A 26,797-nucleotide genomic window follows, 5' to 3' on the forward strand; every position below is an offset into this window, starting at 1 on the left:
CTTCCACTTCTTTGGGAAGTCAGAAAGCCAAGCCGGATAAATGTCCTTTCGATTCATAATATTATGACACATTGCCAAGAACTCGGAGAAGGATCCCCAAGTCTTGATCTGATCACACGCACTTGGGATTCTTGTGTGATGTGCTAGAAAGGGGTTCTCAGCTTTGAAGAGGGAGTCCCCAGCCTTTTCTTCAATGTGGCTACCTGGCGGGAAGTCCTCCTCAGTCGTTAAGAACGCTGAAGCCCCTTCTCCTTTCTCCTGCCCTTCTCCCGCATTGTGAGGTCCTCAGGGAAGCCCAGGGAATCTGGATGACCTAACAGACGCCTGCATGACCCTGTCCGCTCTGCCCACAGGAAAGCTGGCTAGGCCTCTTCTTCCTGTACCTTTCCACCCCAAGTAGCCCCTCCCAGGCTACGACTCACAGACATGGAGGACAAAGGTCCCAGGGCCCTGGAGGCCCAGCCCTCTTCAGAGCATCCTAGACCTGATCCCATCCCTAGCTCCAGCCTGGATAACAAGACTTCCTCCTGCATAGGGATCAACCACCTGCCAGCGAACAATGGAGCTGTGGTCATTGACACGGGCAGCAGTACCTGTAAGGTGGGCTTCGCTGGTCATCCCAAGCCCACCTACACCGTGGCTACCATCATGGGCTGTCAACCCAAGAAACAGTCCACCACCGGGCAGACAGAGCTGGAAACTTTCATTGGCGAGGTAGCCCGCTTGAACCCGGAGCTGAGGTTAGTGCAGCCCATTCGCAGCGGCATTGTGGTGGACTGGGAGGCAGCCGAGCTCATCTGGCGCCATGTCCTGGAGCATGACCTCCAAGTGTCCCCAAAGGACCACCCGCTGCTGTTCTCCGATCCACCCTTCAGCCCTGCCACCAATCGCGAGAAGCTGGTAGAAGTGGCCTTCGAGTCGTTGCAATCACCCCGCATGTATGTGGCATCCCAGTCAGTGCTGTCCGTCTATGCCCACGGGAAAATCAGTGGGCTCGTGGTGGACACTGGTCATGGGGTCAGTTACACCGTGCCCGTCTTTCAGGGCTACAACCTGCCTAATGCCATCGAGCGCCTGGATCTGGCTGGCAACCACCTGACTGCCTTCCTGGCAGAGATGCTTCTGGGTTCTGGTTTCCATCTGAGGCAGCAGGACCTGGACACCGTGGAAAACATCAAGCACCAGTACTGCTACGTGGCCTCGGATTTCAAGAAGCAGAGGGAATCAGACCAGGACTGCAAGAAATCCCTGAAGCTTCCGGATGGGAGGACTGTCACCCTGGGCAAGGAGCTGTTCCAGTGCCCAGAGCTGCTATTCCACCCTCCGGAGATCCCAGGGCTGTCGCCTGTGGGTCTCCCCTGCATGGCCAGACAGAGCCTCCTCAAGGTGCCTCAGGATCTGCGAGAAGACATTGCCCGCCATGTGCTCTTGTGCGGAGGCTCTTCACTCTTTGCTGGGTTTGAGAATCGTTTCCGGGCAGAGCTGCTGCAGGCCATGCCCCCGGAGCAGCAGGTGGTGGTGCTAGCTCAGCCCAACAGGAACTTCTCAGTGTGGATCGGAGGCTCCATCCTGGCCTCGCTGCGCTCTTTCCAGTCCTGCTGGATCCTGCGTGAGCAGTATGAGGAACAGGGTCCCCACATTGTGTACCGCAAATGCTACTGAGCAGGGACAGGGTGACAGGGTTTGGAAGAGTGTGGGGTAGTAAAGCCTAGTCAAAGAAGATTCCAGGTGCGGTAGTGGTCATGTCATATGAGGAAATGTGAGAAGCCATGTGCACTGTATACCAGATTTACGACTCTATAGCACATTGTGCCCACTCCTGAGCGAGGGGTTAGGAATGGAATGACCAATAATACACAGGACCTTAAAATTCCCATCCATTCTAGCTGTGGAAGACAGATGTGCAAATGAGGAAGCATCTGAGAGGTTGCATTTCCACACAATGTGCATGGACACACACACACACACACACCTATCTATACATATTTACCTATCTACCTACCTACCTATGATGTAGTGTTTGGATAAAAGGGAAAAGTTAGAATAGGCTTCCGAAAGAAAGTAGTCCAAGTATAAACCAGACAGACAAAGGATTGATTGTACCTCACATAAACATTGAGCCTCAAGATGACCCAGTGAGTGAGGGCAACTTTAAGTATCTCAAGTTGACTTGAGCAAAGGGTTCAAAGGGGAAGAGAAGACAGGCCTGACTCTTGGGTTAGTTTCTTTCAGGCTCTAAACATAATGTGACAATAGTTGAAGGCATTATAACTCACTGCCTTAATCTAATGTCATCAAATATGGCAGTTTTACACTCTGCCTTTACTTACATTCAAAGTGGTCTAGAGTAAATGCTGTAAAAATGATCACCTTTCAGTTCTTTTTGAAGTCTCTTTATTAAAAGTTGTTTTATAAAGGGGTGATAATTCCCTAAGTTTATGAAGACAGTGCTTTTTGGACAAAGCTGTCCCTTATCTTGGAAAACCTACATTAGTTTTATTGGCCTAGATTCTAATCTTAGAGGTATATGAAGAAACATGGACAGAGAAGAGTGGAGGCAATGTAAAGTAAATGGGCTTTGTCAAATACAGGAAAAAGAACTTTCAGTTCTCTTTTTCTGGGAATACGACAGAGGTTGGGGGTTGTAAAAAAAAATAGGAGATAAAATCCCATCATGTGAGATAGCGCTATTAGCAATTTAATCTATGAAATAAGACGGAGACATTATGTTCTGTATCACTGTAGTAGAGTAATGGCCCTCTCTGAAAGCAATCCACATCCTTGCCACTTGGAAATGTGTGATATTGTATAGCAAAGGGAAACAAAGTGGCAGATGGAACTAACTGTTGATCAGCTGAATTTCAACTAAAGAGAGGATCCTGGATTATCGAGGTGGGCCTAATGTATGAATCCTGAAGAAGAGTCAGTGTCAGAGAGATGGGGTATGGGAAGGGCTTGTCTGGAGTTGCTTGCTTTAAAGAAGAAAAATGAACCTGAACAGTCTCTAGGAGTAGGAAATGCAGGAAATAGGATTCTTCCTTGCAGCCTCCTAGAGGAATGCAGATAGATCCTCCAACACCTTCTCTGTAGCCTGAGGAGATATAGCTTGGACATCATCAGAATTTTAGGCAATAAATAGAGTTGTCTTAGACTACTAAATTTGTGCAAAATTGCTTCAGAAGCAATTGGAAAACTAATCTAACCATCTAGTGGAGTCTAATGCACAAAGACAGCTCTTGACTGAACACCACAATAAATATTAACCATTCCCAGCTAAAACATGAGACAAGTGTTTATATCCATGAGATTTTTACATGTCACACACCATACTTTGGCGATGTGTGGTTATCTGACTTTACCATGTTGTTATCTGACATTACTCTCCAGTTTTCTTAACACATGGATTGGTGTTTGTGTTTGGAGCTTGTGCTTAAGGACTGGAGTCTATTCCTGAACTTTTTCACTCAAGGCTCTCTACTACTTGAGCCACAATTCCACTTGCAGCATTATTTTTTTGATAGTCCTGGGGTTTGAACTCAGGGCCTAAGTGCTGTCCTTGGGCTTTCTCAAAGCTAGTGCTCTACCACTTGAGCCACAGCACCATTTCCAAATTTTTCTTTGTATATGGTACCAAGAATTAAAGCTGGGTCATCGTGCATGCAAGCATTCTACTACTGGCCAAACTCCCATCCCCAGTAATATATTTAGCATTAGGAATTTTAAATGAAGCAATGAATTAAGAATAAGAGGTTTGGAACCAGGCGAGGTAACTCATGCTTGTAATTCTAGCTACTCAGAAGGCTAAGATCTGAGGATCAAGGTTCAAATCCAACCTGAGCACAAATGGATGAATGTGAGACTCATCTCCAATTAACCTCTAGAAAACAGGAAGTGGGGCTTGGCTCAATAGCAGTGGCCTTGAGCTGAAGAGCTTAGGGACAATGTCCAGGCCGAGGAGTAGGGGGAGAGCTTTGAGCTGGAGAGCTCAGGGGCAGTCTCCAGGCCAAGTTCAAGTCCTAAGAACCACAAATACAAATACACACACACACACACACACACACACACACACACGCAAGTTTAGTCGAAGAGATCCTATCATCAGGGTGAAGGTTGACTGTGTTACTCAAAAGAACCTCATACAACTCTTCAAAGAATTGGATGTGCTCCTACCTTTCTTTCCTTGGCTTTCAAACTATTTTTTCTTTTTTGTAGGAAGGAACAGCATGCAGCATTGTCAGGTTCTGCACATAGATTGCTAAGTGATGAACTAATTCTTCCTTGTCACAGACACAAATCCAAAAATGATAAAGATGAAGACATCATAAAGCAAATGTGAGGGTTACCAGAATTGGCAGTAACCAAATGTTTATAAAAGTAATATTTGTACAATCACAAAGGAGGTGTGATATAGTCAAATATGTCATACATTGATGAACTTACATAAATTTGAGACTCTCAACTATTTTATATTCATCGTGAGAGGTAGTAGAGGCAAGCCAACCAACCAACCAACCAACCAACCTTATGTCCATTTAGTGGTGATAATTCGGATAGGAAATGTTCTTCCAGATTTGATGGCAGAGAATAGGTATGATTTTTCTTATAGAAAATAAAAACCTTCTTGCCTATTCTCAGTTCCATTTCTGATAATACCTTTACTTATGATAGCACCTTACCTTTAAGCATCATTCTACAAACTTATCTGTGTTACCATTTCTTCACCAGGTGAATGAACAAAGAGGTTAAGTGACTTGGCCAAGGTTACACAGCTAAAGATAGTATCTCAGTTTCCAAATTCCCTAGCCCCTTTACTATCCAAGAATATGTTGAAGGGGTTGGAAGCAAGGCTTAGTTGGTAGAGCACAAGCCAATAAGTGCAACTTGCAGGTACTAAGTTCGACTCCCAGTCTTGGACCTAAAAAAGAAAAGAGAAACGTTGAAGTGATACATACTTAGCTGATAAGAATAACCATCTGTGTTACCAGCAAAACTTGGTAGGAAACCACTTATAGACAGGCTGAGGAGATGCACTGGAATGCCATACATTGGGGACCTGGACAAGTTTAGTAGGAAGGTGTGTCAAACTGGTTTCTCCCATATCACTTGCCAGAAAGCCATTTGCTAACCACATGTAATAGATGCAAACAAATGCACTGGAACCAAGAGGATTTCCCCCTACTTCATCCCTGCCCCAATTATTTTTTTAAAAATTTTATGGCAGAATTGTTCTAGCACCTTTTACTAGCACAGCCTAATACTGTGCTAATTGACAACAAAGAAATGTTTGCAGATTCCAGTTTTAATATCATGCAGAGTGAGAACAGCAAATTTGGAGCTGAAATATCCTAAACTAACTGATATGGGATCCATCTGGTTTCTGGATAAAATTTCTGAGCATAAAATGTCTGCTGAGCTGGGTATTCTTGGCTTTGTTCACCCTGTCCTGAATGATGGAAGGATACCAGGTAAGTATATGAGGAGAAAGTGATTGAGAGAAGGTCTGGACACAAGCCTTTGGATCTCAACGGCTGTCAGGTTCAGTACTGACTGAGCAGATTTGTAACCAGGGTAAGTACCATCCCCATACTTAGGTTTCCTTATGTTTAGAAAGTGATGGCACTACATACTGCATGTAGATGTAGTTCCAAACCCTTAAAACGCCCCCAGCCCGCTTGATAACCATCCCCAGTCACAGCCAACATCCTGGACATCTTGTTTCCCCAAGTGCAAAAACCGAGAAAATTACACAAATCCTCCTTCCTTAAGATCTCCAGTTCTCACCTCATGTGATCTGCTCCCTCCAAAGAAAAGAGGAAGGAAATTTGCCGTTAAACACCTACTTGTCTGTGCCAGCTGCAGCCTTTACCTGATTTACTCCCCATCAGAGCCCTCTCAGCTCAACCCTGCTTAACCTGGAAGGAAACTCAGGCTCAGGAAGTCTATCCTCAATTTCTCAGCCTGGATTCAAGCTCCTTCTTTCCCTCTGGGTCGTCTGAGTATGTTTAACTGTGCCGGGTTCGCCTCCCACTTTCCATCAGACAGCAAGAATCCGAACTACTCAATGTTTTTCACGCTCTGATTTAAAGAGATGAGTGGGTGAGTGGATTTTTTTGAAAGTTAAAGTACATGATTTTTTTTGAAAGTACATGAAATTCACTTACTAGTAACAAGAACTTAAAATGTTAATCATATCCACGCAACTTCTGAGTGAAGAGGCAAAACAAAAATCCATCCAGCCCTGCCCACACCTTCCACTTGGCTACAGATGTAAGCAAAGAGGTAAATGGGGGCCACCGAAGTGAGCTCCAGACAGACTCGAGATTTCCTTATTTATTTTCCTTCTTGTGTAGTGGGGTTGTTGGGCCCAATCATCTTAAGGTTTCGTCCCGAGACACACACACACACACACACACACACACACACACACACACACACACACACACACACACACACAGAGGGAGAGAGACGAGAAGGTCATCACCTCCTCGCACTATCATCCTTGAGGTGGCTTTTCCCTTTCTCGCCCTACTTCCCTAGAATCGCCCGTCCCTCGGGACAACCTCAGCCCTGCTAAGTTTCTTGGACCCCGCTTCACCTTCTCCAGCTATCCGGGCCATCAGGCTCCCAACTTCCCTTTCTCCCAGGGAGGGGCGTGGGGAAGGACTTCTGAGAACTTTGCAAGGAATACATAACTGTGAAGCGTGGATGTGAGGCTGCGGAGCCTCCACCACGCACAACTGGCACGCCGCCGCCCCAGACCCCTCCCCTCCGCACCGCGAACCCCTGCCTTCACCCTGCCAGGCGCCCCACACCACCAGCTTTCTCACGGCAGCTTCCAGGCGGGCTGCGCCTGGATCGGTGGCCCCGGCGCTCGTCTGGCCGGCTGGTCCCGGTCCCGGGGCTCGGGGGTGAGGGGGTTGGGGAGGAGGAAGTCGGGGCGTCCTGCGCACGCCGCAGCCCGGGACACCGCTGGGCCACATCGAGGCTGGAGGAAGGTCCGCACTGGACTCGCGGCCTTTGCTGCCGGCCTCCCCGCGCCGGGCCTCGGCTCTCCTCCTCCGCGGCTCCCGCCTCCTCCTGCCGGCTGCCAGGCGGACCCGGCCTGCCTTTCCCTCCCTCTCGCTCTCCTCTCTCTCTCTCACTCTTCACTACCGGGTCAAGCTGCGGAGGGGGGAGACGGCGGCGAAGCCCTCCCTGGCTCTCCACCCAGCGCGCCCCTCCTCCTCCCCTCCTGGTTCTCCCCCTTCCCGCCCCCCTCCTCCTGCCAGTACAGTACAACTAGTACACGCACGCACACACACTCACACACTCGCACACACTCACCCTCGCGCACACACCCGCGCGCGCGCGCGCACACGCCCAGCCGGCTGCCTCTGCAGCTGCCATGGATCTGGGCTGAGCCGCCAGGCCGGCGCGCGCTCCCCGGCGCACGGCGCAGGAGTGGCCCCCGGCGCCCCTGCCCTCCCTCCCCGCCCCCGACACCCGGCCCCCGCGCCGCTCGCCTCTCCCGCTCGCGCCGCCACCGACGACAGCGCTCCCTCCGCCGCCGCGGGGGCCACAGCCTCGAGTGTCATTCCAGGGACAGCACAACCTCACCCAAGCGCTCCCTCTACCTCTGCGCGGCCGCCCGTCCCGCTCACCCTTCCCTCCCCACCCTTTCCTCGTCCACGCTCCATCCCGAGGAGGGCCGGCGCGGAACCCACGGGGAGGAAGGCAAAGTCTGCTCTCCTCCCCTCACCCCTCTCCGCCCCTTCCCACCCTCGTCCTGTCCTCTCACGGCCGGGCCCCCCTCCCCAAAGGCACCTCAGGAACTGAGGCGACTCAACCCCCTCACCCCTCCTACTGCCATGTCCAAAAGCTTGAAAAAGAAAAGCCACTGGACTAGCAAAGTCCACGAGAGTGTCATTGGCAGGAACCCGGAGGGCCAGCTGGGCTTTGAACTGAAGGGGGGCGCCGAGAATGGACAGTTCCCCTACCTGGGGGAGGTGAAGCCGGGCAAGGTGGCCTATGAGAGCGGCAGCAAGTTGGTGTCGGAGGAGCTGCTGCTGGAGGTGAACGAGACCCCCGTGGCGGGGCTCACCATCAGGGACGTGCTGGCCGTCATCAAACACTGCAAGGACCCCCTCCGGCTCAAGTGTGTGAAGCAAGGTGAGCACAGCGCCCGGCTCAGGGCTTTGCCAGCCGGTGGCACCGCTGGGGGGGGCGCAGGGCGCAGGGAGGGTGGGCACGAGAGAGTGTCGAAGGGGTGTGGGGGGCGCGATCTTGGGGGTGGGGTTGAGGGGAGCTTCCCTGGGGCTCCCGCGGACGGGGGCTGAGAGGAGGGGAGGGCCCGCTCGTTGGGGAGCCAGCAACTTTGTTGGCGTAGTTAGACCCTCCCCTTTGGAAGGTGCTCGGCCTGGCCTGACCTCCTGCGCGCTCGGGGGCGAATTCAATGTGCGTCAGTGGTGTCTGGCCAGCTGTGGACTGAGAGCTGGGGCGGGGGGGGGGGGGAGGAAGGAAGGAAGGGGGGAGAGGAAGGAAGGAAGGAAGGAAGGAAGGAAGGAAGGAAGGAAGGAAGGAAGGAAGGAAAGGAAGGAAGGAAGGAAGGAAGGAAGGAAGGAAGGAAGGAAGGAAGGAAGGAAGGAAGGAAGGAAGGAAGGTGCGGCTTGAGGGTGCAAGGGCATCCTTAGCGGGACTGGGAGGCGCAGAGTGCGTGTGTGTGTGTGTGTGTGTGTCTGGAAGGGTGGGAGGGGGGGCAGGAGAACCGAGGCTGGTGTTTCTGGACCTGGATGGAAAACGCCTTGGTCCCCAGACGGCTCTTCTAAGGATCCCTAAGCGACTGGATGGTCAGGAAAGGAAGACACGCATAGCTTTGGGCGTCTTGATGGGTCTTCCGTAACTTTTTCCCAGGCTCCTTCTCCGGTCCCTCTCTCTCTCCCCCCACCCCTCGTCCCCACCCCACAACCACCCGCCCTGTCATGTGGGCACCGTGCGTCACGTGCAGACTGACTAACCCGGCGCTCACCCCTAGCCAGTCGGGCGGGAGGAGGCTCCGGAAGAAGACTGTGTGTTTGGGGGGAGTTCTTTAGTCCTGGGGAATCTAGAGAGAGAGAGAAGAAATGGGTTCCTGAAATACATTTCACTGGGGGGGGGGCGTGCTCCTGGATGGGGAGTCCTCGGCGGTGGGGCTCTCCACTGGCTTGGGGAGGGTCTGGAGGGGCTGCGAGGAACTGGCAGCTGGTCAGGTAGGGCTCAGGCGACTGCAGCAGCATCCTGAGCTTGGAGGAGTCTCAGTGGAAGCCAGTGGAGTGGACTCAGGAAGACCGGAGATTCTCGCAGAACTCTCCCAGGAAGCTACTGCTTCGGCTTGTTGGAGGAGAGGGTGAGAGAGAAACATCTCAAAGCAGAACAGCTTTAGCAAGAATGAAGTCGTGGATCTGTCTTTCCCACGTACAGTTGCACACCCTTTTCTAGCTCCTAGAGTGTTCCCTGCTTGACATAAGGGTTCTTGCCTCCAGGCAGAGGGTTTTGCTGCCTGTATCTGTCCTGTCTTGAAGATGGAATTAAGTGTATTAACTGCATTTTGAATCACCGATTCATGGCATGGCTGAGTATCAAGAGTGATGGTCTGCCTTATAAGCTTATTCTCAAAAAGCTAAAAGCAAAACAAACAAAAAAAGTTGCTTAAACATAAGCAAGGTGGAAAGAAGTTTCAGAAAGTGCTCTAAATACGTCATCATATGAGAAAACATTTTCCTGAGGGTTTCTTGAGCCTTAATAGAAGATGACTCTAGTCATTCATTTTACCGGTAAAATAACCGAGCCATAGTATTGCATGACATGGACTACGAATTACCTGGTAGTGTATCTCCCTTTATTTTATTTTATTTTTTATTTTTATTTTTTATTTTTTTGCCAGTCCTGGGCTTGAGCTCAGGGCCTGAGCACTGTCCTTGGACTTTCTCAAGGCTAGAGCTCTACCACTTGAGCCACAGCACCACTTCTGGCTTTTTTCTATGTATGTGGTACCGAGGAATCGAACCTGGGTCTTCGTGCATGCTAGGCAAGCACTTTAACCACTAGACCAAACTCCCGGCCCCCTCCCTTTATTTTTTTTTAATAGAACACATCACAGGCTAAATATAGGAGTTCATGTGAACTCATTTTGTGTTGTGTTTGTGCATAACCATGATACATATAAATGTAAAATTCACATTTGGGGTCTAAGAAATCTACAGAATGAATGACCATAGCTTGTGGGTTATAAATTCGGTAATTTGTAATTCAAAGTTACCAGGAAGTCAACACATCATTAAATTTGGCCAACAGTGTTTTACAAAGGGAATGATTATTCCATGCAACTTATAATGTTTATGACATCTTAACTCTGTTATTCTATGCTGAGCAATAAGTGTTGAGATGGAATTTGGCAAAGTTTAATATCAACATGCAGTAATGTTTCCAGAGATAAAAATGAAGGACGATTATTGGGTATTATAGATTTATTTTATGAAATTCAGTCAAAACTCTTCGGAAAAAAGTTGAAAATATGGGCCAGGAGTTTGGCCTAGTGGTAGAGGGCTTGCCTAGCATACATGAAAACTTGAGTTCCATTCCTGGGTACCACATACATAGCAGAAACCTGCCACTTGAGTCATAGCACAACTTCCAGGTTTTTGCTATGTATGTGGTCCCCAGAAATCGAACCCAAGTTTTCATGAAGAATCAAAACACAAGGACAGTGCCCAGTTCCTGAATTCAAGCCTCAGCACTGGCAAAAAAATTTGAAAATATTGTTATAAAATACAGTATGTGCACATGTGAAATGCTACCATGGTGAAACCTCATAATGCAATTAATAGTCACTAAAAAGTGAAGGACAGAAAAGTAAAACAGACAGGGGCCTAGTGTCAGTAGTAGGAAAGGGGTGACTAGAGAAAGTGAATGCAGATGAATATGGTAATATTATTTTTTATTCCTATATGAAAATAGAAGAGTGTGAAACCTACTGAATTTTTAAGAGATAGTGGTAGACAAGAGGGAGATTGATGCACAATAAAATGCTGGTTGTACAACTAATTGGTGCTAATAAAAATTTTAACAAAAATTTTGTAAACACTGAAAAGCCACCAAGTTTAAAACACACACACACACACACACACACACACACACACACACACACACAGGAATTCTGTGTTCCAGTGATAGATCAGAGTTATTGGAATGTAACATATCAAATTATGGCAAGAGCCAGAGTCATGGCTCACGTGTTAGAATACATGCCTAGCAAGCCCAAGACACTAAGTTCAAATCCCATTACCACTGAAAACAGACATTATGACAGAATATAAATAAAATACCTAATCCAGTCCATAGCTCTTACAACAGAATCTTCAGTATTTGATCATTCAATTTCTCTGTCATGTTTTATTTGGAAGATTATTGCATTTATAACTCAAGGGAAATATTGATATAAAGTGATAAGTTTAGATGAAAACCACTTTACATCCCACATTAACCCTGTGTTCCAAACTTCATGGTTTGATGACGGTAACTCTTTTAATAAGTTTACAAAACACTCTTAGAAAACTTTAGCTACCTGCTGAATCATAGATGATCAGGAAGAAAAGAAAAAGGAATAAAATACTTCTTTTACTCTTGGGAAAATTGCAATCCATCTCTGTATATATGCTTTTAAATATAGTGCCTCATCTATGCTATTCCCTTCTGGAATCATTCTTAACTATGTCAAATAATTGTTAGGGTTTTTTTTTTGTTGTTGTTGTTGTTGTTCTGGGTTTGAGCTCTGCCTGAGCACTGTCCTTGGACTTTCTCAAGGCTAGAGCTCTACCACTTGAACCTCTGTACCACTTCCAGCTTTTTTCTACGTATGCGGCACCAAGGAATCGAACCCAGGCAAGTGAAGCAAGCAATCTACCACTAGGCCAAACTCCTGTCCCCAGGTTTTTAATTATAATTACAAACAGTAAAAATTTTAGAACTTTAAAATCAGTATTTCTGTTGCTTAGATTCAGCATTAATTTCAATTGCTGAAAAATTATTGAAAAGTCTTGATTTGGTAGTTATATTTTTGGACAGCCAAAATAACCAACATAGCTGAAAAAATTTAAACATTGTTTAGCAGTTTTATTTTTAAACTATTAATGGTGTTGATATTTGAATATTTGTTCATACATTGGGAATTATGAAAACTATACTAAACTAAGGCAGATTTGTAAGGAAAACTGGAGAGTTATATAACAAGACTACTGATAAAATGTACATGCAATAGCCATGCATTAATTCCTCATTTATTTCCATGATCCATTTTACACTATAGTCATTATAATGTAAAATTATTTGGATTTTAAAAGAAGATGAGTATCTAGGACTTTAAGTCATGCTATTCAAGATAAAATCATTTATAGTTTTCAATATGTAAGAAATACTGTCAAACTCATTTTTAGTCTTCACCTAAATTTAGCGCATTCTCAATTTAAGCTGGCTTCTTCTAATTCACATAGTAATGAATCATATATGAAAGTAAAATTTATTATTACATCAAATTATTCTTATAGGTTATTTCTTTTTTTATTATTAATAATAAACTTTCCTCACTAGTGTTTTTAGTCCTGCATTAACAGTTCTGCTTTCATCATTTCATTAACACATCAGACCCAGTTGAAGAGACTATCTTGAGCTATTATTGTGATCTAGGTTGAAATACTAAATATTTTCTTTGTCTTTTTCTTTCTGCCTCTAAAGTTCACAGAAGGCAGCTACATAGACTTTGTGTCCTACATTTTTGTACTGTGGTTCCTAATGCTCCTTATTTCACACAGGGACTCATATAGCCTGAATTTATTATCCCATTTAGTATCTCACAATGGAAAATAAAAGGAAAAAACGTTTTCCAATTCTTCCCCTGTGAAAGATGAGCTAAACAAGACCTTTGAAATTCACTTCTAGAGAAGATCCACATTGCTTTCCCTCCCATTGCTCCTTTCAAGGTCACCTTCAAAGGAAAGTAGATCCACATTTGTTAAGAGTCACACTTTCTTTTTGACTTCAGGTTAGTATCAAAGTTAAGCTTCTGTGCTTTTTTTATTTCTAAATAAAAACAAAGTGTGTCAGACTGGTCAATAGAGATTGACTTATCTCTTAGGATATGAGTTATATTTTTATTCAGTAAATTAAAGATGCCTAAATAAATATCGTGATTAGTATATATTTTGAAATAAAGTGCCTTTTAATGATTTGGAACAAGGTTGAGGTGATTTTGCGTGAGCATAATTTATGAGGGATGCCACAGTGTTTTTTTTCAGTGTATATTACTTAAATGGGATGACCTTGAATGTTAAATAGGACCACTGGCTTTTCATGTGTTTTCTTTAAATGAGACTTTTCTCAGGGTGGAATGCCAGCTTAAGAATTTAAGTGCCACCATCCCTGCTCCAACATTGATGCTGTGCAATTTTTGACACATTTATTGTGCTCAATTTCCATTTAAGTCACTTGAAATTCACACATTCAATTTTGTAATGAGAAAGAAGTTTGCACATATGACACCTTTTCTTGCCTATAGTTTAAACAATGACTTTCAAATGCATAAGACCTTGGAAGAATCATTTCCCTTAGGAAGGGAGCCTGAGTAATGGTAAAATGTGCAGTGCCACTTTATGTACTAAAATGTACCACTTTATGCCAGTTACATGACCAAGGCTTCTAACATGATGGAGTAATACTTCTTGGAGAGTCTTAGATGAGGGCTTGGAATTATAGCTTGGTGGTAGAACCCTTGCCTCACAGGCTTGATGTCATGAGTTTGAACCCCACACATGAAAACATAAAAAGAGAACTGAAAAAGGAAAGAGAGAAAAAACAAAAAGGGAAAATGGAAAGAAAGAAGCAAAAAGAAAATATTTGTAGATATCAGGATCCTTTAATTTTAACTAAGACATTAAAAATAGAATGACTCTATGTATGGGTAACTTTGAAGTAGTATTTTAAAGGATTTGTCTCTAGAATAAAGTAAAAAAATTATTTGAAGAGTACTGTCATTCAATTCAATAGAATTCATTTTTACCTTTAAAAATAACTCCCATTAATTCTGCCTTTATGTGTAAAATTCACTATTTTAATTTATTTTAGATTTTATGCATAGCTTGTTTTTACTCATGAATTTGCTTACTTTTTGTGCAAATATTGAATTACTTACTGTACATTTGACAGCTTTTGAAATATTCTTAGAAATTATTGTTTAAAAATTTATATTTATACCTTACACTTCACTGTAATGATAAATATTTTAAGTAGACCTTTTACTTCTCAGTTATAAATTTGATTCCTCATTAGCATGAATTAGTAAATGAATATAATCAATGATGTGCAATAAAATAACATAGTGATTTTAGTTGAATTTTAGCATGTAGTTGCATTAGTCCTATTCATTAGACACATCTATCTGATAGTTTCAGCATGAAATTCTTTTTTTTTTTTTGCCAGTCCTGGGCTTGAGCTCAGGGTCTGAGTGCTGTCCTTGGACTTTCTCAAGGCTAGAACTCTACCACTTGAGTCTCAGCACCACTTCTAGCTTTTTTCTATGTATGTGGTACTAAGGAGTTGAACCCGGGTCTTCCTGCATGCAAGGCAAGCACCCTACCACTAGGCCAAACTCCCAGCCCTCAGCATGAAATTCTTAAAAAAATTATATTAGGTACAATATGATCATTTATTATGACAAGAAGCATGTCATAGGATATTATAGTTTTCTAACACTGTAAAGTTTAAAAAGTTTTTAAAATCTCTTTTCCTTTTCAGATGGCTCTGTTTTATCTCCAATAAATACTAATTTTCCTTTAATTTTATCTTACAGAGTATTGAGTGATACATCCATAAATAGTGAGTTCACTTACCTCATAAAATAGTGGTGTGGGGACAGACCTGGCTGGATACTATTTTACATGTATATATATCAGTACAGATAATTAATTTTAAAAATTGCTTTCATTATGTCATTGCATTGATATTTTATCAATGCTTTTTGAAGAGTTAGAAGATTCATTTGTTTTACAACTTTAAAGCTTTGTTTTAGGTGTAATGTATAGTGTTGACCTCTTTGGATAGCCAAAAGGAACTATAAATGTTCCTCTTTTTATAATTGAATAGTAACTGGATTACACCCAAAGTGTTTGTTTGCAAAGACTCATTAGGTTAATGAGTTGTAAATGAATGGTTAGATTTGGTGCAGTAATTGCAGTAATACTATGGCTAGATGTATCTGGGAAAATACTTTCTCTGTGTACTTGTTACATGAATCACATAAAGTTTTGTGTCACTTTCATTTATTTTGACTTAAATCACTACCCATTCCATGACAGCCATCATACCCCAAAATAACCAAATCCAAATGAACTTTTGAATTATGAAATAAAAAGTATTTGGACAGTATTGATTTTTCTCCCTGTGTTCTGGGCTTGGGCACTGTCTCTGAGCTCCTTTTTGTTCAAGGCTAACAATCTAACACTTGAGCCACAGCACAGCTTCTAGCTTTTTCTGTGATTAAGTGAGAGAAGCATCTCACAGACTTTTCTGCCTGGTTTGGCTTTCAATCTTCATCTTCAGATCTCAGCCTCTGGAGTAGCTAGGATTACAGGTGTGAGGAAACAGATCCAGGCTGCTATTAATTTTTTATTGGTAACTTTTTTTTTTTTTTTGCCAGTCCTGGGCTTGAGCTCAGGGTCTGAGCACTGTCCTTGGATTTTTCTCAAGGCTAGAACTCTACCACTTGAGCCTCAGCACCACTTCTGGCTTTTTCTAAGTATGTGGTACCAAGGACTCAAACCCGGGTCTTTGTGCATGCTAGCCAAGCACTCTACCACTAGGCCAAACTCCCGGCCCCTTTACTGGCAAATTTTAAGGAAGGAATTTTATTTACCTTTTAATTTCCTTTAGTGAAACGTGTATAAAATCAGCACATTTTAAAAAATAAATAACTATTGATTTTAGTGTCTATGAAATAAAATAGAAAGAAGTAAAAAGCATTTAGTTCATAAAACTATATATATACACATTATATACACATATATAAACTTAAGTATACTTCATATTATGCATGTTTTCTAATATTTTTGTGACCTTCAGGAGGGATAGAGAGAACACACCCGACCAGGACTAGCTGAGAAAGTAAAGGGCCAACTGGCCACCGGCACCCAGCCATCCCTCGCTGGAGGCCAATCAGACCCCTCAGGGAGACTCATCAGGGAGACCAGTCAAAGCAGGAGCTCATTTATTGATGAAGTACATTCAGCTAATATAGGGTGCAGGAGCCTATCAGCCCAAAGGTGGGCAGAGTGGGGGAGATCCACGTGTTTACTCTCACTATAGGTAAAGAAGGGGAATCATGTGTTGCCCCAGAGGGTGGAAGGGTTTGGGGCCTATCCCAGAGGTGGCCTTACTTTATATCACAAACCATAGCCACCCCTTCCGACCAGGTGATAGGCACCATCTCAGCCAGGTGCGGTCCCAAGACCAGGAAGTGAGCACTGGGCCACAGCGTTAGGCCTCCTTTTCTACAGCATAGGTTTCCATTTCCCTGATGTGACGTGCTCCACAATTTTTAAAACCTAAGTTTTCCAAGTCTTACATTGAATTATTTATATTGCTATGGAATTAGGATAGCACAAGATCAATGAACACATGAATGTATCAATAGATAGATTAGATGGAATGTCAAAACAAAATTTTATATATGAGCTGGGTTGTTTATGATATATATATATATACACATATATACATGATGACAAGGAGAAACAGTTCTCTCAAAAGTCAGAGATTAATTTAGCAGCCTTCCCTAAGCATGAACAGATTTTAGATATTTGAAATATCCAATGTTGAATCTAGGCCGCATTTTTATTTGTGAATTCTGCTCCTTGAGCCACAGATATACTTCAGACTTTGTGTGTGTGTGTGTGTGTGTGTGTGTGTGTGTGTGTGTGTGTGTGTGTGTGTAGTATGTGTGTGCACGCACACGTGTGTGTCTGTGTGTCTGTGTGGGATTCATTAGAGAAAAGAGCCCCACAGATGTTTCTGTTTGAACTCTGATTCTCCCAGATCAGCCTCCTGAGTAGCTAGGATTATAGTTGTGAACCACTCACTGGTGTCTAGTTAGTATGTCTTTCTCTATGCAGGAATGCTAACACATTATCTTATTTATTTTTGTTTGTTTTCATATATTTTTATTGTAATCAATAGAAGGGTTACATTATATTCACCAGCTACAAGGTGCATTACTTCACAAACATTGATACCCTTTCTCATGTCTTGGTCCCCATTTCCCTTCCCCTACCCCCGCCCCTCATCTTATTTTCCCCTCTTTCCTATCCTATTTCAAATAACCAAATAAACATATATACAATACATCAGATAATAAGGTAAAATTCTGTAACCTTATGAGATAACTAAGGGACAACAAAACAGATGAGATATAACATAGTGCATTAAGGACAAGACAAAGTTTCTCCAAAAGTAGCACGTATTTAGACAAAACATCAAATTATACATCAAATATAATTATTTCCTAAAATACCTGTAATAAGGATAACTGCAATTTTGATTTTCTTGCAAGCCAAATACTGAGGGGTTAAGCCATTGTCTTGGTATTATGAATAGGACTGAGGTAATAGGTAATCGATCTTTCGCCCATAAGAGCAAGATTGTTATTAAAATGTGTTCTATGGCTGTGTTCAGGTGGCACACACCAGTAACCCTTGCTATTAAGAAGGCTGAGATCTCAGGATCATGGTTTGAAGGCAGCCCCAGTACAAAAGTCCCAGTGGGGGACTCATGTCCAATTAACCATTCAAAAAACAAAAGTGGAGTTGTGGCTCAAAGTGGTAGATTGCTAGCCTTGAACAAAAGAGCTCAGGGGCAGGGAACATTGATATCCTCCTTTTCCATGATCTATTTATTTGTTTAAAAGGATAGAGTAAACATAAAAATTATGCATGATAAAATACCACCTGATATTCTACTACATTATGATAAGACAAGGTAGACCTACTATTTCATCAAATATTTATTACAGTTTTATGGCAAAAATTTGAAATATAATTATTTTCTAGCTTTTTGAATTAAAAACTAAACTCATATATCATTAATCTACCCAATCTACCATGCAATAGCACACCAGAACTTCATATACCTACTCAATTCCCTATACTGGATATCAACTTTGTAAAAGTAATTGAAACTGGGCCATTCATTGTCTGAAGTGAAGAGCATCATGAAACATCTTACTTGAGAGAAAAATGATTTTGATAACACTCACTTCAGCTAAACAGAACTTATATAGAACTTAGAAACGAATAGAACGTAGACGTATAAGACTTACTAAAGAAACAAGTGGCCAGGTGCTAGTGGCTTACATCTATAATCCTAACAACTCAGGAGGCTAAGATCTGAGGATTGAGTGGGAAAGGCCATGAGATTCCTACCTCCTGTTAACCACCAGAAAATCAGAAGTAGTGTTATGGCTCAAAGTGATAGAATTGTAGCCTTGAGCAAAAGAGCTCAGGGACAGCTCCCAGGCTCCAAGTTCAAGCCCCATGGCTAACAAAAGAGGGGAGTGAAGGAAAGGGGACAGGAGAGAGAAAGAAAGGAAAGAAGAAGAAAGAGAAGAGAATAGGAGAGGAGAAAGAGGTGGGTTGTTTACCCACAATACATTTTTTCTCCTCCCCCAATTCTAGTTCCTTACTCTTTGTATACTAGTGTTATCCCAGAATTCATGTACTCTAAGTTGACTTATGTTTCATATCAGGTTGACCTCAGCCCAAAGGGATGAATTTCAAGTAGTAGAAACCATGAAAGGAAAATTCATTTCTTTACCAGTGATTTGTTTAAGAAATGGCTTGTAACCCAGTTCTAAGTAATGAAAAGAATTCCCCTGGGCAACTTCTGAGCAATCTCTTAGTTCTTAAAATAAGATTGAAGAAAAAAATAACTATTCACAGTGCTGTCTGAAAGTTGATGCTCATGGATGTGATGCCTGCAGCAACTATGACTATCTTGTCACATGAGGAGGACTAACCAGAAGTTAGAGAATCGCAGAAAACAGAGCAATGAAAATATACTGGTTCCTGGAAACACTGCTGAAACAATGAATCCTGAGCTAGCCCTGTTTTTGGATTTCTTGTTAATGAGATAACAAGACACAAGACATTTGGGATATTTAAACTAGGTTTTCTGTTGTTTATAGCCCAAGTCATTATGATTTAGATGACTGTGAACTACAATAGAAATAGGTATTTCATAATAAGATTATGGTTTGAGAACACATTGATAAAGATCTTTTCAGAACAAAATAGTTGGGAGAATAAATCAAACTATACTTTCCTCTTACGTAAGAGAAAATTTGGAATACCTCATTTGATTTTGTTTCTGTTTTAATCTCAAGAAACTCTTTTCATCATTCTGAAGTAAAATATATAAAAATGTGAATTTATTTTAAAATTACAGAATGAAACATGATCAAGAAAGCAAAATTAGTTGTAATAGTATACCAAAAATTTATGCCAAAACTAACTTGAAATAATTTTCAATTGTAACATGTTTATAAATGTCTATGCCACTGATCCAGGGTGTATGTAATTATAAACTGAATCATCAAAATGTTCCAACTCCATTTATTTAGGACTAGAACTGATTTACTAATTATTCAATAAACATTTATTTGTAAAATACTCTCCGGCAGGCACTGAACTAGAGAATGGAGATAGATGAATAAAACATCATTAAGAGAGTTGTATGTATCTTCAGGTAGTTCAACTCAGTTACTACATTCCAGTGGGACTTGAACTACAAATCAGTAGGAAAAACTTCTTTTCATCTTGGAAAGGTGCCCTGTTTGATGCAGTCAGAATGAAAGTCGAGAAAACCACACTTCTTATTAAAATGCACAAAGAATTCCTAGGATTCTGTAGCATAAGGCTGCAGTTGAAGTGGTTTTGCTGTGCTTATGCTCCAGATTCTGTGCTAAGGAGTGATGCTGGAAAAATACCAAGTCTTAATCCCACACCAGGAACTTCTCATTGCATTATAATGGATAAGAGCATGGAGCTTCAAACAGCTTGAATTTCAGTTCCAGCATACAGCAAAAATGAATCTTAGAGGTAAAAATCAGGTCTAGGTTTTGAAACTTGCTAACCTTAGAGAATCATTTTTTTAAAAAAATTTTTGACAGGGCTAATGGAGGGCTATAAAGTTATAATGCCCATAACATTGTTAACTCAAGGTCTAGAATATGGCAAAAGTTTAATAACATGTTTGCTATTATAATTATCACTTATAATGAATAGCATTTGTGGTATATTGATTTTTCTCTTTAGTAATTATTATAAATGAGAATTCGCAATACAATAAATAATGCAAAGCACTTGTGACAAGCATGACAAGCAAAAGGAGCCCTCTTTTCTCCTGTGGTTTCAAACCACCTTTCACAGAGGAAAGAATATTTGAGTAGATAATCTTGTGAGAAAAGAGGAAAGTAGGAAAAATATCCTGGGGGGTCGAGGGGTGGGGAGACATAATCTTTGAGGTTAATGGCTTGATACCTTCTTGGTATTGGCAGCTCATAGGTGTAATTCTATCTACAGATTAGGCAGAGCACTGAGATTTGTAGCCAATCAGGACAGAAAAGTCAAGCTGTCATTCCTACAAAGACTAGCAAAGCAGAGCTGGAGGAATGGTTCAAGTATTAAGAGTGCCAGTGGAGTGAGTAAAGCCAATCAAGCAAGTGTGAAGTCTTGAATTTAAAATCCATTACCAAAATCCATTGCCAAAATTTCAATAAATAAAAATTAATGAACATGGCAACAAGTTCCCAAATCATAAAATAGCAAGTATTGAATTTCATATGGAAAATCAGAAATGTTGACTACCCTGACACATGGGATAAACCAGCATATAAAATGAATGATAAATCACAGTGTGTTATTATTAATACCAAACATTCATGAGTTCTAAGTATTTATGCTAGTTACTTAGTATCCTAAGTACTTTAAATATATGTTAACTAAATTAATCTTTATAGGATTCTGTATAATAGGTACTATTAAGGATATTTTGCAAATGAGAGCCAATACTATGTTATAGCCAGGATTCAGACCCATTCACCCAGAATTCACATCCAGTACTCAGGACCACTATGCTAGTTTACATTCCAGAAAATGTTTAAAGACGGGATTGGCAGGGTCAGATTTGCCCAGTGTTTTTCCAGTGAGGGAAAATGCTAGCAATATTTTCTGGAACACCTGTAGGCAGCTGGAGGCCTAATTAAAAGAGGCTGGAGATGCAAAGACTAGAAAATTATCAAGAAGAAAGGCCTTAAGATCACCAACTTCTTTTAATGGTGGGCATGAAATAGAGGAAATTGAGTTAAGAACTATGTAACTGGTAAATCTGTCTAATGGATTGGGTATAGTGAAACAAGAGTTATGTGTGACATTTTTTTTTTCTTGTTGCTGCTGGGTGATGGTAAATGTTAAGATAGGCACCAGAAGCAGAGAACATACCTGAGTAGAAGGTAATTCCATTTGGGATATGTTTCATTGTATGTGTCTGCAAAGAATACCAGAAGTAAGCATCAATTTCAGTCTGACACACAGAAGAGTCATTTGGAATGAATGTACAGAGTAGGGAAAGTGAGATTATCCAAGAAGAGCTTGCAAAGATGGAATAAATGACATATTTGTGGTACCCACGTTTGTGGAAAGGCTCAGGGGAAACAGGAAAGACACTAAAACTGTAAGCAGGGCAGTCATACTATTTCAATGTTGGCATCAACAAATACAGAACAAATGGGCAGAAGGATGAGGTCTGGAAGGTTTCCACTACTTTTGGCAAAAATGAAGGTCACCTTTATTTTGTGCCATTTAAGAGGAGTGAAAGACACCAACAATTCAGCTGTTACAAGTTGAAGAATATATAGAAAGTTTAAAAAAGGGGTGTGGGGGAGGAATAGTGTTTACATTTTTCTCTATAAGGAAACTTTCTGGGTAGTAAGTATGTCTCTCTGTCAAGTATGCCTCGTTATGTGGGATGTGGGTTTGTGTGCTATAATGGAAGAGAGTTCAGCTCCAGTTTTTTTTTTTAATTTGCTCCATAAAATACATTTCATTCCTTCAAAGTAAAATATTCCTGCAAACTAAGATCCTTTAGCTGGTTAATGGAATAAAATAATGACTCACCACTTTGGTCTCATGACATGCTAGAGTGGGGTCCTCTCTGTCATTAAAAGAACATTAGAATAGAGACTAGAAGGAAAGGTAATCATGAGCAAAGCTTACCTTAAACATTTTGTTGTATGATGTGCAGAAATAAACTACATTGACTTTGAGGTACATAGGAGGAAAAGGAAGGAGCAAAGGGAATCATGAGAAGTTACAACTTCGAGACTAAGGATTCTCATATCAAAGCCCTTACTATCCCTTTCTGAAGGTGAAGTTTTTCATTTCCTTGTTTTATCTCAGTCTCTGCATATATTCTAGAATTAAGTCTTTTTCCCCTTATCATTCTAACAAAATATTCCAAATAAGCAAACTTAAAGGAGAAAATATTCATTAGGCTTCACAGTTTCAAAGCTCATGGCCTGCTGACTCTGTTGCCCTGTGCATAAAGTAGTGACTCATTAAAAAAAAAAGTTAAGCTTTTTTATTTTCTCGGATTCATTTGAGGAGATTTTTTGTTTGTTTGTTTGTTTTGATTTTGGGTTTTTTTTTATTCCGGGAACAGGAAGAAAATTTGGTTTGGCATATATTGAAGTGAAAAGGAATGGTGTAAAGCCTAATGGAGACAAGATTATGGTATCTCATAGCTGTAGGAGCGTGAGGGAGAAATATGGAAGACAGAAACATAGTCATGACCTAGTCTTCAAAGGCATACTCTCCAGTCACTTACGTTCTCCACCCGAGCTCCACCTCGCAAATGCCACTGAGTTATGAGCTCTTCTGTGCTCACTTGCAACTCACATTCACTGTCTGAAGTAGATGATGAAGCCATTGATAAAAAGTTAATCCTTCATGTTCTAAGTATTGGGGGCTAAACTTCACTACCTGAAACTTTCTGCAAGGCATTTCATGATCCAGACCACATCAAGGATTGTTTTTTTAGAAAGAAGAATGTAGTTGGAAAAGTGCTATAAACCTTTCAGTGAAATAGAGATGGAGAGTGACTGTGGCTATATTTCAACCTAAGAGACTTTGAGACTGTCTCTAAACCTTGAGTTAGAGTTCAGGAGAGGTGATGCGGAAAGTAGAGCAAAGAACATGCTCATAGATAGGACAAGGTGAACGTGATTGTTATGTGCAGGAAACTAAATCAAAGCTAGCAAAAAGGATAGTCTTAAGAAAGAATACAAAGGTGCAATGCCTAATTGCCTCTTCATATTTATATAAAATACTATATATACTCAAATGAACTCCAGTGATATGGAAACAAAGGACTTTTAAAAAAATTTGTGATGTTTTTGTGTTCTTTACCTTATATACAGTGTATTCACATGTATATTCATGGGAATGTGTAAGGGAGGGAATAGAAGCTGAGGAAAAAGGGTGAAAAAGTGCAGCAGGAGAGGTCATTTGACATTGAAAAAGGTGAACTATACAACTTGTGGGTAGAAATGGAAGGGAGGTAATGGGAGAAAATGAGGGAACAGATGTCACCGTATGAAAGGAAATGTAAAAAAAAAGAAAGGAAATGTACTTATTACCTATATATATCATTTCTATAATAACAATAAATTAAGTTTAAAAAGGAACTAGCAAATCCAGAGGGGTAGGTAAGTACTTTAGGTAATAACTGAAGGGCTTTTGTTGTTGTTCAGAAAGGAAGTTTGGGAATCTATCAAGAATTTAAATGAATATTTCAAGACTGAATATTTTTCTCTAGGTAGATAAATGTTATTGTTTCAATTGGAAGAAAAACAGTGGAAGATTTTTCTTTGCTATTTTTCTTAGTGGAGAATTTTTTTTGCATGAAGGGGAACATAATATGAATTTGATTGGACATATATATATATATTTAAGGGAGAAAGAATAAGGTTCATATAAAATTATCTGCCATTGGTATTGGAAATGAATAGAGAGAAAGAGAAGCATTTTAGAGATTGAGTAAGGATTTATGTTCAGTTGAATGGTGACAGAGTATAGGAAGAAGGGAGAGGTAAAGAGAATTCCAGTTTCTGGCTTGGGCATGGGTGTGTACACTAGATGATGAAGCCATTAACTGAACATATTAAAGTTTCATCAGTAGGGAACAAATTTACCCTGTTCCAGAAAGAGAAAATTACGGCCCCTGAGAAATACAGAAAAAGCAGCATGAAGCATCTAGAATATTGTTGCTCTTAGTGTGTGTCTATATGATTGTATTTGAGAGCTAGTGAACAGTGATATTTTATTTAAAACAATCAAGAGTAGGCATTTGAGTTGGAGGATAGTGAGTTAATAAAATTCAATTTGAAATGGACTGTGTTATATGTTTAGCATATTTCCTTCATCATTCACCAAATTGGTATTACTTAAAGAATTGTGTAGAGAAAATGTGTGCCTAGTAATCCTTGTGTTTGAGCTGCCTGGCAGATGGCAAGTTCCTGATACTCAAATGTTGCTGTTCATATGAATCTAGAGCTCACAGAATTGCTGGACCTGCAAATATGAGAGTTGGCACACATGGATTTGACAGCAGTTACCCTGTAAAGAGCCATTATTTTCTTAGGAGAACACTGAAAATGAGTAAAAGACTGAAAATTTGGGGAATGCTTATATTTGGAAGGACTTACATAGTTAGAAAGAAAGCTTATGTATTATTTTTAATGTAGGCCAAGAGGTAGGCAGGAAAAACATAAGCCAGTATTCTTAAATTGGATCTTAATGTCCACCATACAAGACAGACTTGTCATATCACTGCTAACACTGAAAGTAAATTTCTATTTTACTTACAAGTCAAATACAAGTAGTAATGTTAAGCATTCCATCTTTAGCAATAGTGCCTATCAACACTATGTTTTTGGTCTCAATTCAAAAGTCATAGAAGCTAGCTAATTCTTCAAGTTTTGATTCTGTGGCCATTTTCTATGACCCTTGTGATGATATCCTTGGTTATCAAGGATAACCAAGGGGTAAACCTTGAAATGAAATCATTCTCTAAGTTGTAGTGAGAATATGTCATTGAACTTTCATTTAGACCACATTACTACCCTCCTGCATGTAAGATTATTCAAGTAATTCCATGTGGAAATGTTTAGACTTCTTTTTGCAAACTGAGTTTGCTGTGTATGTTATCAAAATACCATGTGACATTCCTTTATAATACAAAATTTTAAGTAAAAATTATCCTGTAGATCGTTTCTCTAGTCTGAGGTCACAGAAATAAATTATAGAATATTTGGCACTATACTTGTGTCACAATTATTATGCATTAATATTTCTTAATAGTTGAAAGTTCTAATCAGTTTATCTAGAGTTGATATGTGGGAATTAGACCTAGATTCTCATTCTTACTATGCCTACGAAAATACTTATTTTTTCACTTCTTCTAACAATGGTTTGTTATTAAAGCTATTAAATATGGCACTTTAACTAAACCTGGGACTCCTCAAGGGCAGGACAACATCTACTTCAAATTTGGTCTCTGAAGCTTGAAATGCCTGAAAATATGTAGGCTATTTTGAAAGGAGGTATTGAATGAATGAAGCGGCCCTTACTTGTAGCACTTATTTGATACATGTTGTATTAGGGTGCTGGGAGGGATCCAGAGAGTAATAAGATGTTGGCTCAAACACTTATGGAGGCAGACAAGTGCCAAGATCATTGAGATGAGCAAGCCAGCTGGAAAACCAGTAGATCTGACGGTATGGATGATATGGATGATCCAATCCAAAGTGTAGCCAGTAAGAGAGTTAGGAAGAGCAGATGTTTGTGTTCTAGTCATCAGATGGCGGGGGGTGGGGGGGAACTATGTCCTCTAGAAAAAATGTTCCCCCTTCCTTGAGGGGAAGGTCAGTCAGGATTTTCTGTCTTGGCCTTCAACTAATTGAAACAGCCCCACCCATTTTAAGGAAGGCTGTTTCACTTGACATACCGAGTTAAACTTTAATCTCATCCAAAACCACCCCAAGAAATACAGCTAGAATATGCTTGTTTAAATACCTAAGTACCACATGGCCCAATCACGTTGATATATAAACTAGCTAGTATATATATATATATATATATATATATATATATATCTGAGAAGAGCTAATAGACATTTTATGTACATTACCCTGCTGCCACATCTTTGTAAAAGTATTTTAAAACAAGTGTAATAATTTCTTTTGAATATACTTAGAGCTCACTATATTATACTGTAGAAGATTTGAGAATCTTATGTTGCACAAACTGTGTTCTTTTGCAAAATAGGACATAAATATCCTGTTTGTTCTACATGTATTTTTTTCTCACAATTAATCTAACTTGTCATTTTCCAAGTAGCTTCAGTATTCTTCTTATTTGTGTACTGCAGCTGGTGAAAAGGAGTTTGGTTCTGTTTAAAGATAATATATTGAATAGCATAACGATGTATCACCAGATAACAAGCCAGGTTGCTGAGAAAATGATGCATTCTCATCTCAGAAGCTCAGTTGCTGGTGACAAAGCAGCATGGCTTTGATATAGACTTCCAGTATCACAAGGCAACTAAGAAGTTACTGATCTAAAGAAGTTTTAATTGGACTGGGAATTTGGCCTGGTGATAGAGTACTTGCATGCCATGCATGAAGCCCTGG

At 41.0% G+C, this 26,797-nt stretch overlaps 2 protein-coding genes across 2 annotated transcripts in view; both read left to right on the plus strand.

Moving 5' to 3' along the window:
- The first annotated feature begins 311 nt into the window (after nt 1-311).
- Actl9 (actin like 9) lies at nt 312-1,720 on the plus strand. Its single transcript, XM_090332907.1, has one exon. The coding sequence runs from the start codon at nt 427-429 to the stop codon at nt 1,660-1,662; it is 1,236 nt and encodes a 411-aa protein (XP_090189033.1). The 5' UTR covers nt 312-426; the 3' UTR covers nt 1,663-1,720.
- A 5,840-nt stretch (nt 1,721-7,560) lies between these two features.
- Magi2 (membrane associated guanylate kinase, WW and PDZ domain containing 2) overlaps nt 7,561-26,797 on the plus strand; it is a 1,234,376-nt gene continuing 1,215,139 nt past the window's right edge. Inside the window, exon 1 of the mRNA XM_090332908.1 lies at nt 7,561-8,148. Within this exon, the coding sequence (XP_090189034.1) occupies nt 7,848-8,148 (301 nt within the window). The 5' untranslated portion in view covers nt 7,561-7,847. The remainder of the gene's footprint in view (nt 8,149-26,797) is intronic.

This window comes from Megascapheus bottae, chromosome 5, assembly GCF_031878675.1.
Source record: "Megascapheus bottae isolate mThoBot1 chromosome 5, mThoBot2.hap1, whole genome shotgun sequence".
In the NCBI taxonomy this organism is placed as follows: Eukaryota; Metazoa; Chordata; class Mammalia; order Rodentia; family Geomyidae; genus Megascapheus; species Megascapheus bottae.